The 13,408-nt window shown below is 36.1% G+C and overlaps 1 protein-coding gene across 6 annotated transcripts in view; it reads left to right on the forward strand.

Annotated features, from left to right (window-relative positions):
- The window catches only part of LOC123774784 (uncharacterized), a 105,108-nt gene extending 96,617 nt beyond the window's left edge, over positions 1-8,491 (forward strand). For all 6 annotated transcript variants that reach the window (XM_045769391.2, XM_069310800.1, XM_069310799.1 and 3 more), the window contains 4 exons: positions 802-881; positions 1,079-1,246; positions 4,546-4,738; positions 7,366-8,491. In XM_045769391.2, coding sequence (XP_045625347.1) covers positions 802-881; positions 1,079-1,246; positions 4,546-4,738; positions 7,366-8,476 — 1,552 coding nt within the window. In that variant the 3' untranslated portion in view covers positions 8,477-8,491. The remainder of the gene's footprint in view (positions 1-801; positions 882-1,078; positions 1,247-4,545; positions 4,739-7,365) is intronic.
- The last annotated feature ends 4,917 nt before the right edge of the window (positions 8,492-13,408 follow it).

A 13,408-nucleotide genomic window follows, 5' to 3' on the forward strand; every position in this document is an offset into this window, starting at 1 on the left:
TGTTGTTTCCATCCCAAATTTCCATGAGTATTTGTATAAAAAAAAAAATAAATAAAATTCTCGCTATTACCGATTCTCTCCCACGGCCACTTCTCCTTCGTCCATAATTATTGGGATTGCCAGCAGCAGCCACATTGTACTAATATTCAGATTTATTGATTTGTTCATCTATCCTGCTTTCCTCAATTACATTATCATGGTGATGTTCCCTGATAATACCTCTAACTTCTAGAAGAGTCTTTGGTATGAATTATTTAATATGGTTTCCTTCAGCGCCCTCAGCAGCTAGCACATTTGCTTGTTCATTTCCACAGATTCCAACGTGGGACCACCAGTCGCCTTTGATAAGGCCTCCTAGCTGACGGTCTGGTCAATCAGATTGTTAGACACAGCTGCATGCAGTCTGACATATAAGTCACTCTTGTTGATCGTTGAGTTCATGTGATCTTCCACTGACTAATAGAAGCTTGCCAGCCTTCTATCTGGCACATAACAAGGTGTCCAGTTGGTTATACTAGACAGGCAACATGTTAATATCTTAGAATACCCATATAATTGTCTTTGTTTTAGCTTGCCATTAATTTATTGGAAAAAGAACCATCCTTACAGTATTTATTTTTCACGTATGATTGTCTGTCTTTAATAACTGTGTCCTTCACTTCATTAACATTTTAACTTTTTTTGGTATCAATGACTTGACAGGTAACATATTTTCTCCCAGAAAATCTAGGATAAATATGTAAAAATATATAGTACGGAACTACTGTATACTGTAGATGATCTTACTCTTATTCATGGCAGAACGGGTGAATCTTCTGACAATACCACAAAGTTTGCAGGCTTTCATCTTTACTGGACTGAAGTATTACTAACAACACAAGGCAAGTTAAGCTGTCCATTAAGATAAGAGACACTTTCCATATGTGTAGAAAGTTCAGTATTTACAACTTTTTACAGTTACATATACAGCACTGATTTATGCTTTTAAATTAAATGTTCTTTCATTGTTCCAATCACATCTGTCTATTGTTAAGCATACATTGCTCATGATTCCTCTATATCTAATTCCTTGTTTCAGAAAACTGTAGTAACCAGCAAGGTTTCTGGTGTCCCTGGTCAGTTTACTGTGTGGGAGTGTCCATGGACGGTGGCTGCATCACCACAGCCAACTTTTGCATCCACCCCAGCCTTGTGTGTGATGGTCAACCTAACTGCTCCCAAGGGGACCACTCTGATGAGACTCAGTGTTAGTGCTATACTGTGACCTTCTGCTAGTGTTCATTACTAATAAATAAGTTATAGTATTAAATAATTCCTTCTTGATTGGAAATATGCAAATGTAGGAAGAGCTGGGCACAAAACTACTGTCTGATCAGTTTGACCTCACATATCTGCAAGCTCATGGAGAGAATCCTAAGGGAGGGAATCATTCACCACTTCACTGTGAACAATCTAGTAAAAATAATGCAACATGGTTTAGTTGAAAATAAACCCTGCCTTACAACCCTGCTCACATTTTTGGAAATGGTGACCAGCTATTCAAGGGACTTCCAGTAGATGTAGTATACATGGACTTTATTAAAGTTTTTGATAAGGTACTATATGAAAGACTGGCAAGAAAAGTGCAAGCACATGGTAGAATTGGTAGAATACTAGAATGAATTAAACAGTAATTAAAACAAAGCAAAGGGTTGGCCTAAAGGAAATGAATCTGACTAGAGAAATGTGGTCATTGGGGTACTGCAAGGTCCCATTTTGGGGCCAACCCTTTTTATCATATACATCAATGACAGATGAGAATATTACAAACCACATCATCAAATTTGCAGATGACACTTAAGATTTATGGTAAAGTAGGAAGTGAAAGTGATACTGAGGCCCTACAAAGAGATACTGTATACATAAACATTACAAGTGCTCGAAAGACTGGCAAATGCTTTTTAGTATAAAAAAATGCAAGACCTTGCATATGAACTCAATTACAACAATGTGCATTGCAACATTACCATGCAGCAGATTGATGAAGTTGCACAAGTCGGAGCTGCAGTAAAATATACAAAACAGATCCTAAGAATGGTTAAATGAAACATTGATTTCAAGGAAAAGAAAGTATGTAGTTATTCAACTGGATAAATCTCTGGTGTGCCTCACTTGGATTATTGTGTCTAAACATGGAGACCTCATATTTAGAAAGACATAGTTCAACTCTGGGCGACAAAAATTATTCTAGACCTAAGTTGACTCATACCAGGACGGTTGAGGTCCACAGGGCCAACAACACTGCAAACCAGACATGATTAGGCTGATCTCAATGAAACTTTTAAAATATTGAACAGCTTGAAGGATGTTGATCCAGACCACTTCTTTAAAAGGTCAGATGTAACAAAAATAAGGAACAATTTAATTATTTATTTTTATTTATTTATTTATTTATATACAAGAAGTTACATTGGGGGTTAACAGAGAATATAGAAAATAAGTTGAATTAACATTCTTGTAAAGCCACTAGCACGCATAGCGTTTCGGGCAAGTGCTTAAACTAACAGAATGGATTCAAACTCAACAAGCCACAATGAAGAACAGAAAATAAGATATGCTTTATCACCATAAAGTTATAAACCCACTGAACTACCTACCTCCTGAAGCCACTAATGCCAAAACACTGCTGCAATTCAAGATCCAGCTTGTTAAAATCATCAGAACAAATGATGAGGAGAGGAGGGGGGTCCTTCGACAAGCTGCTGGCTTCTGTCTTCGTTGAGGCCACAAAAAGCCTTCAGGTTAACTCGGGTTAAGGTTGGATAAATGCATCCAAGTCTGTTGGTACTATGTCCTCCTCTCATTGATGAATAAATGCATGGTCAATGCACAAATGATTTTAGTAATAAAATTTTAAAATTGTTATTATTTGAACACATTTATCTCTGTCACGATGTCTCAGAGTGGCATTCATGATGCTGAAGAGGGAATATATTTATCTTTTGAGCAGAAAAGTGACTTGATAGAGAAAGCAAAGTGTAGGTACTCTGCCACCAGACTCACCCAAGAATTCTAGATCGGTAAGGCTGCATTTTGTGACAAAAAACTAAAAGATTATATTATGAAGTTTTTTGCTCAAAGTGAAACTCAAGCAGTAGACCACAGGAAAACATTGAAGCCTGCTAAGCATGCTAAATTAGATGAATCGGTATTGAAAAGATTTACACAGCTCTGTGGAAAAGGAATACGGTTTGAGCTCGTTTATCCAGATTCCGCTAAACCTGATATTTGGGTTATCCGGCCAAAATTTCATCCAGATAATTTTCTGGCAAAACTTCACAATATCCAGACAGAAATCTGGATAACCAGAGATTAAGTTACATAACTTTTCAAGAATTACACATTTCAAGATCTACATTATCAAACAAAAAGACAAACTACAACAAGGTAAGCTTTAGTTTCTCTTTTAAATTACATTTTCTGTGGGGAGTCCCTGCGGCTCCCTGGAGCTATTTGGCTAATATGCAATCGAAAATAATAAGCAATCAATCACAGCCCCCCTCTGGGGGGTGGGCTGTGCAAACGAGCATTGTGGCGGTGGGGTGTGACGTTTGCTTGTTTGCTTGTTACCTTGAGATTGGAGGGAGTTCTGCCTCTGTTTGATTTTTAGTTGCAATTTTCTTACCATGTGGGGTTTGTTTTGTTATGCCTACCTTTCTGGGTGCCTAACCCCAGTCGATGGCAGATAAGGAAAACCCCCAACCACAGGGGGGGGGTCCAGGGCCATTGCTCCCTGTGCCTCTCTAAGGGGGGGCCAGGTTCTGGCTCGTAGTCTCCGGTAGGCTGAACTCCTTTGACTAATGCCCTGGTCTAATGAATTGCATATTTAGCTCAATAGCTCTAGGGAGCCTCCGGGGCTCACCCAGAAAATGGCGTTTCATTACATTCAATGCTGTTTTTTTTTATAGTGCGTGTTGAAGTTCAAATTATGTTGGTTGGGGTACAAAAAATTTTTATTATGGTAATTTTTGGACTTTCCCTGTAAGAATTCTGCTTATCCGGATGAGGGTCCTGCCCATATAGTCCAGATAACTGAGCTTGACCAGTAGTTACTGTAGTTATAAATGATATGGAATTGTTTGCCAAAGATTGCAATATCATATGCCATGGTCAAAATGATAATTATATAATCAATTATATTTCCATATTTTTTTATTTAAAATGAGCTTGAAGAAAGATGGGTTATGATAGATTTGTACTTGCCTGAATATGCTTCAGGATTATTATGAAGATATTTTACTACACTTCTCTCCTGGTAAGGTAAGCTACAAATCTTTATATGCATTATATATAATGGATGCAGGAACAGTAAATTATTGTTAATGGTGGGGGTGTTGCCTAGAGTGTGACTGGTCAAACAAAATCCCTCCTGGAATGAATCAACCTTGCCCTATACAGTTCATTAAAGCGAGGCCACACTACCTTGCTCTCTTTAGAGCTTTGAAACAAGGATGCAAAACTAATCTCTTGACCTACATTTATAAGGACTAACCTTTGGTGTTTCAGGTGATGATGTGGTAATTATTGCAACTGCTTCTACAGTTGGGATATGTGGAGTATTAGTGACAATAGTGAGTATGGCCATTGTGTGGGTGAAGTGGAAACGTCGAACGATTCCTCTGACTTCATCCTACACAGCTCAAACTCTTGTTACTACACCCTCTGTGTTCTCAACAACTCTCTCCAATAGCATGCAAGGGTGAGGTTTAATTTTGCAATTTAATATTCTGTACATAAGTGGGTTAGCTATTGGATTTTCATTTGGAATCAATCCTCGTATAATAATACTGAAGTAAACTGCATCGTGGATTACTCCATTTTCTATTTGCTTGGAAAGTTTGGAAAAGTATTGTAGGAAAAGATGGTTAAGGATATTCAGAGTTGTAACAGACCTTTCTTAATATCTAAATTCTAATTGTTTAAAATGCTTCCTAGATGGATGTTATACGTAGAACCCATGAACATCACACAAGAAATAAATATCTCTTTGGGAAGTCTTTAGTCTGACTCTGGGACTATCAGAGTCTATCCACTTGGTATGGTCGGTACAGTGATGACCTCACTTCATGCAGGGTCGCCATTCGATTCCCTTAGTTCAAGTGGTTAGGTATTTTTTTTTTTTTTAGGGACAGATGACAAGTCACCAGCTTACTGTTCCTTGTTGATGCCACTAGAGTGTTAGTGGCCCTCAGGTAAACATGCAAACATGCAATGCAAATAAAGGGACCTAATATAGCAACTCTCTTCTTAATGAAGTAAAAAATTGTTCAACCAATACATTATTCAAAAGTAAAACAGGGAAGTGTCAAATTTCATCATCATAGTATCACATCTTGAAATACTAACTCACATAGTATTTTACTATCTAGAAACACAACTACATTATGTAATTTATTTTATCATCACTGTATGTTAGTACAGTAATTATGTGAATTCAAATTCTGTTATTATATACAGTACCTACCATTACATATATTTTGTATTCAAGATTGACTGTTTCACCTTCTGATTTTATTCACTGCAAGTTTTGTATTTAGATTTAGAACCTGGCCAAAATGCTATGCGTATATATATATATATATATATATATATATATATATATATATATATATATATATATATATATATATATATATATATATATATATATATATATATATATATATATATATATATATATATATATATATATATATATATATATATATATATATATATATATATATATATATATATATATATATATATATATATATATATATATATATATATATATATATATATATATATATATATATATATATATATATATATATATATATATATATATATATATATATATATATATATATATATATATATATATATATATATATATATATATATATATATATATATATATATATATATATATATATATATATATATATATATATATATATATATATATATATATATATATATATATATATATATATATATATATATATATATATATATATATATATATATATATATATATATATATATATATATATATATATATATATATATATATATATATATATATATATATTATTTAATACTGTATAAATAAGTAAATAAAGTATAGAGGGTATATGGATATACAGTATACCATCTACACTTAGCAGTTCAGAAACACTAACCACCACACCAGAAAATATCCACAGTAGTATTTCCTTATGTCTGTTTCCTCTCATTCCTGTTCATTGCCACTTCATATGCAGTGCTCATTATATATATTACAGTGATTATTGTAGAGAAACTAGTAGAAAGTAGACTATTGAATATTGGAAGTATCTAAAAACTTTAACAAGTCTAACAAGAGATATGTGGGGATATAGTTGCTAATAAAAAGGAAATGGTGATGAGAGGCCAGGCACAGGAGGGATTAGACATTTACAAATTTGTATTTTACAAGTAACAATTTTGCAAGTTGAAATGCGGTACGTCAGTACTATAATTTCAATGATTCCCTTTTTTTTCTAACGCAGGTAGATATATGAGTAGGTGACTTCTGACTCCTGTTAACTGCCTTAGAGCTTTTCTCTTGTAAGCCTTGCCCTACTAGTTTTACCAGGTACATAACCCACCAATTGGTTTACACCAGATCCCCTATTACTGCTAGGGCAACAGAGGCAAAATATTAAGGATTTGTGCCCATTCAACCCTAATGGCCAGAGCTTGAACCCAGACACAATTGCTCACTAAGATTTGGGGGTGAGTGTGTTCCACTATGCCACCAGGCTACAGATTTTTTACACTTTTCTGATACATATCATTTTACTTTAATGATAAGTTTGGCATCTGTAAAGAACAGTATTGTTATACCAACTGCTAGTGTTAGTAGAAAAATCTATATGGATCATCTTATGGTCGTATAGTTCAGGCCAGGAAGCCTGTTAGCCTTATCAAAATCTCCCACCTATTTACCTTTCCCCAGGATGCAACCCACAAGAGTTGCCAACTCCTGGGTACCTAATTACTACTAGGTGAACAGAAGCATCTGATGAAAATAAACATTGCCCAAACGTTTCTGTCCCACCATAGGAATTAAAACCCATGGTGGGTTCCATGACCTTTAAGCTGTGATCCAACTGCACCTACCACTACTCCACATGACCCTAATCTCCCACATAACTGACCTCACTCCACCTTTGTTTTTCTTTATAAGCAGCTAGTCCTGTTTATCTCTGTTGGATAAGATAAAGTGTATTCAGGTATAATGTTATCCTCAGTAGTCTATTTTCAACATGGTGTTTTTCTAAATTATTGTCAGAACTTTGTGGTATTTTTCTTTCACAGACCTGATCTTGGTGCAGATGTTGCATGGATGGAGTCCTCTGTACCAACTCCTCCACCACCACCCTTTTTATCCTCACCATTACTGTCATCCCACTATTCCCTACACTACCCTCATACACCCATACTATCCTCGCCCCCTCCTTTGTCACATACTCAACCCATTATGTCCCCTCGCTTGTCCCTGCGTCCAACGCACTCATCGGTACCAATGCCGTTCACAAATTCATCACCAGTTTCATCTCCACTACTGCCATCACCACCAAAGTCATCATGGCCATTGTTATCACCACCAGCCACACCAACACCTCCACCACCTCCTCTCTCAGAAACAAGAGAATCCAAATGGCCAAAATCTTTTTCTACTTCATCTGCATCACCTAAACATAAAATCACTGATTCAGGTGAGGTAACCCACACCTCTGGTAAAAATGATATACTAGTTTCAAATAGTAAAACTGAAAATGGTTTGGAAATGCCAGTTTCAGTTTCTGATGCAGGAAGCTCTGAGAGCCATGTGTCATCCCAGCCAAGCACTGTACATTCCACATCAACATCTTCAACAATACTTGATGTCAGACAACTCAATTTACCAGAAAGACAAATTATCCAAACTTCTGGTGAAAATGTACATAAACCACTAATAACTTACAGACCTTGTTCAAACCACACACACTGTTCACACTGTCCATACTCTGCTAGACCTAATACTAGATGTCACCATCAGAGAAGGGCATGTGGCCTTGTACGTAGCAACAGTTTACCTAAATACAATACCACAAGTACAGACCAAATTGGCCAAGGAACTGTATGTGTTGGCCATTCATGGCCACGTACCCCAACGCTCACACGACGTGGATCATGCATTGCAGAGTGTGCTAATGATCAAGGAAGGGAAAGTCCAGAACAAGTTAGGTGTTTTTCATGTTTATCTACTCCATCAAGAACAGTTAAGAAAACAACTCCAGTGACACTTCAGCACCGTGGCAGGATAGGCTGGCCATCATCTCACTGGTGCCCTCACATGATTCATCACTGTGGTTCTCATGGCCACTTCTGTCATGGAAATCATGCCATTATATGCTCAACATATTCTCAAATGAACAAGCAATAAACTATTGCATATATATGAATTTGTATAATTGCATTATCCTTGCATTTTTATGCAATTTCAGATGCAATTAGTTTTTCATTCATTCAAAACCATTAGAACTATATATTATAATTTATAAATTATAAAAAGAAAAGAACAGCATTGAATATAGTGAAATGTCAATTCCTGGGCGAGTCCTGGAGACTCCCTGACGCTATGGCATTGAATCAGTGTGATAGCTTCAGGGAGCTGACGGGGCTCAACCCAGAAAAGATGTATTGATTGGAAAGTCTCCCATGTCTCAAATTTGCTATCTCTTTTGGCCACCTCAGAATTGGTTACACCCAACTTGAGGTTTCTTACTAGCAGTAAAGATTTTAGACATGTTGAACAAATTAACCACTTATATTTCATGAAATTAATTTAGGCCTAAGATTTTATATTTTCAGTATCTTTTTACAGTACCTACATTAGTTTAAAATGCAGCATGGTAATGTATACAGTAGTATAATGATTTATTTGATAACATTATTATATTTTCCTACTGTCAGTAACATTATGACAGGGATTCCCTCCATTCAAAAACCCATGTTACCAAGGATTTCTTATAGTACTGTATAATAACTTGATGGAAGATCGATGTAAGAATATCTAGTAACTATGGCTGTTAAATGGTAAAGTGAGAAAGGAGAATGTCATGGTCTAATAACATACAATTTGCTGGCACATTCCTTTTAGTCACTTTTCTGACATTGACAAAAATAACTACCAATATCTTTGGTTCATTTAGGTACTTAGTTTCTACCTGCATACTCTTGATCATGAACCACCTATGCCAAATAGTTTGTCTTTGCATGCCTGTTAATTTTCCTGGCAGTAGTATCTTCCCCGACTCTTCTAGCCTTCAGTGATATAAGGATTAATTCCTTTAGTCTTTTCTTGTAAATCATATACAGTATCTCAGCTCTGGTAAATGTTTGTTGGTGGTATATTTCTTGTCATTTTCAGTTTTGTTTTATGTTTAAGAAGATAAGGACTCTGTGCTAGTGTCACATATTGAAATATTTGGTCTGACAATGGTATATAAGGTCCTGAATGACTCCATATTTTTAAAGGCATTTCTTGTATTGGCCAATCTTACACATGCAGCTGATGATATCCATTTGATGTGGACTTCAGGAGACAGGTTTGGTCTGATATAAATTCCCCAGTTTTTCTATCCAATTCTAGGATTTTCTCCCCCATTTGGTCCTTTGTGCCTGGTCTATCATTCTTAGTACCCAGCTTTATTACCTTGCAGTTAAACTCTAATAGCCATTTATTAAACCATTCTTTCAGTTTGTCCAGGTCATGTTTTTGTTTGTTGTAATCTTTTATCATATTTATTGCTTTCAGAATTTTTTGTCATCAGTAAATATTACAAGGAAGGGGGTGTACAATTCTTAAAGGGCAGTGTAATAATAATATAGGCTGGTATAAAGAGCACCGGCTTGTGTGAAAGGTGCAGACTAATGAGATAAGTACAGGCCGGTGAAGTAATCAGAGAAAATTTAAAGAGTATGATGTAGGTGGTGTATATGTAGTTGTTTTAGTGATTGTCTTTGAAGTGTTAATTGTAAGGTCTGTGTTATAGTTGAATGTGGATTTGAGGAATGAGATTTGCAGACAAATACTGTGGAGCAGACGGGTTGAGAGGTAGGAGCAGAGGTTAGCTGATTGGTTGGATGTAGGGCCTTTGGTCTAGTGCTGAAACTGAGCCCATTCAACATTGAGTACATGGACACCTCAGCTTACGAATGCCCCTCTTTATGAATTTTTCAGGTTACGAACCCAATTTCTTCGTAAAATTTGAATTGGGTTACAAGCTTTGCCTCGAGTTACGAGTATGTTGGTACACGTATGAGTAGACCGAGCGTGTGGTTCCTGGTGGTACGGTTGCCCGCGTTTCAGTTTACCAGTGGCTCCTGCATAATGACAATCATGCTCGAATTCCTTGTAAAGAATTTCATTGTTTTTCTGCTTTTTTGGGTTTTGAACATAAAAGTAATTATTATATATATCACACCATGGGTCCCAAAAAAGTCAATGGAAAGGTTCAAACTAAAAAAACACGTGTGAGGATGACTATAGAGGAAAAACAAGAGATCATTCGTAAACATGAAAATGGTACACGCATTGTTGAACTAGCTAGGCAGTACAACAAGTCTTCATGGGAGGAGGAGGAAGTAGAGGACATCCCGTCCTCATTAATTAAGAAAATATGTGCATTATGGGAAGAAATACTGCAAAGTTTTACTGAAAAGACTTGCCCAGATAAAGCTTTAGCAGGCTGTTGCATTGACCTTATTAATGACAATGTGATGTCTCACTACAGACAAGTTATAAAATGTAGGAAAAACAAATGTCTTTAGACAGATTCTTAGTAAGACAAGCAAGCAGTGAGCCACAACCAGTTCCTAGTGGTATGCCTGCAAAATCCCCAGGGTCAAACTTAATCTGTGTAAACACTCTATGCAAATTAAGGGACCTAGTCTATGGAACTGACTCCCTAGTGAATTGAAAAACTGTAAAACTTTTGCCTTATTTAAAAGCAAAACCAAAAAGTACCTAACTTCATCTTCTTAGTTTCCTACACTGAGCTTTAAATTTGCTCTGTACCTAGTGTTACCCAATCTCCTAATTTTTATGTAATATCAAACAACCTTATCATTGTGTTCATTGCTGTCTTCTTTTATGTGCTAGCCATATGCTGTATTGTGCCTACCAATTTGTTGTCAACTACCATTCAAGCTGTCATTGCAATCAATCTTAGCTACCTATGTGCTTTAATATACTGTACCTACAATTTTCTCTCATCTTTTTTTTTTTCATTTCATGTAATCTGTTATCATTTTTTTGTCTATAAATTTTGCAAGTACTGTATACAGAACACAACCCTGTAAAAGTTAGGATATAAAAAATGTAATTTTGATATAAATGCAATTTGTGTATAGACAAGTGCCAACATTCTCAAACTGAATTCCACTTTATGTAGTACTAGTACAGTATAATGGATACAAAACAGTTTTAAAAGATTCAGAACAAAAAAACACAAAGGAGTCAGGTTATTTCGCTTATATTTGGTCTTGACCATTTGTGTTCCGTTTCATTTTCATTTTTATTAAAATTCTAGCAGTTTAGTAATGTTTGAAACTTATTTATTTCCCACGTTATTGTGCCGATTATTTATTTATTTATTTATTTATTTATGCATATACAAGAATGTACATAAGGAATGTGAGGATACAATTATGGTAATTACAGTCTTGTAAAGCCACTAGCACGCGCAGCGTTTCGGGCAGGTCCTTAATCTAAGAAAATTTTAAGGAGGTAAATACTTTGGAGTATTATCAGTTGGAGCTCTTAAGTGACTTGCACCTGCAAGAAGCATACCACTCTGGCTTAATATAACTTATACAACCTGGGATTCTACTGATGTTAGGGAGTACAGTGTTGACCTACTTTACCCACACCTGGGTGCTTGGGGGTTATATGTAAAACTTGGTATGGCTTCAGGAGAGGCCTCCAGAGCTTCCTGTCAATTCAGTAGACTCCAAAGATGTACAACTTGATGGTGGTACAATGGTAGAGGTTGCAGCTGGTCGCGGGTTCGAGTCACCTTAGAGCTCCAGTTGATCTTTGATATGCATCATGTTAGTGAGATTTGTGTATGTAATGTGCACATTATTATAAAATATATTTTGCCATCTTAAACTTAAAGTTGTCATATATCAACTCTTAACAATTTTTCTAGCATCTATATATCTTCAAGATAAATAATTTTAGGTAAAATTTGTAGGGCGAGAAGAAGCATTTCATGTGCGGACTTTATTTTCCCATAATAATTAGCAGTCTCCGTGGTGTAGTGGTAAGACACTCGCCTGGCGTTCCGCGAGCGCTATGTCATGGGTTCGTATCCTGGCCGGGGAGGATTTACTGGGCGCAATTCCTTAACTGTAGCCTCTGTTTAACGCAACAGTAAAATGTGTACTTGGATGAAAAAACGATTCTTCGCGGCAGGGGATCGTATTCCAGGGACCATAGGATTAAGGACTTGCCCGAAACGCTACGCGTACTAGTGGCTGTACAAGAATGTAACAACTCTTGTATATATCTAAAAAAAAAAAAAAAAAAAAAAAAAAATAATATTGCAAGAAATATTATAACTTTGAACAAAGAACATACTTTATAAAAAAAATTATATTAATAAAAGTAAAAATAAATGAAATTTGATTGAAAGTACCAAAAATATTCAGATAATGCAGACCTGTAAATGGTTTTCACAAAAAAATGTTACCACTGGGAGAAATAATGCCCCACTCTTTGTGTACCCCTTCCAGCATGGATATGATTCTGGAATTTATGGCTCCAAATTGTTGGTGGGTGGTAAATGGTGGCACACTTGAAAATTCAACAGGATAGATATGCATGGAAAAAAAAAATTAAGGTACAGGAAACCCAAGAACACTAAAATTTTGTAACAAATTACACACATTATTTTAGTGTTCTATAGGCAAGGATCCCTTCACCCTAGTCACTCGTGCGAGTTGCCCTAAATCACTGCATCCGTCAATCTTGCGGGTCAGGTGAAGTGCAGAATAGAATATCACTTGTCAAGAACAGGAAGCCTGTATTTAGTCACTGAGCAAGCCTAAATCAGTAGTTGGCCCTAGGCTAAGGCCAACTACTGACATTCCCCAGGTTACAGCCAGAACAGTTGCCCAACTCACTGTTACCCATCTTACTGCTAAGTGAACAAAGGCATCAAGTGAAAGGAAACATGCCCAGCCATTTCTGTCCTGCCCACTTATAATTAAAGACAGCTTAAAGTTTGCATAGCCTCCTACATCACCGGTGCATGTAGTGATAATGGAGTTTTTAACTAAGTAGAGATGATTTGGGATTGTGTAGATT

This window comes from Procambarus clarkii, chromosome 68, assembly GCF_040958095.1.
Source record: "Procambarus clarkii isolate CNS0578487 chromosome 68, FALCON_Pclarkii_2.0, whole genome shotgun sequence".
NCBI classification, from domain to species: domain Eukaryota; kingdom Metazoa; phylum Arthropoda; class Malacostraca; order Decapoda; family Cambaridae; genus Procambarus; species Procambarus clarkii.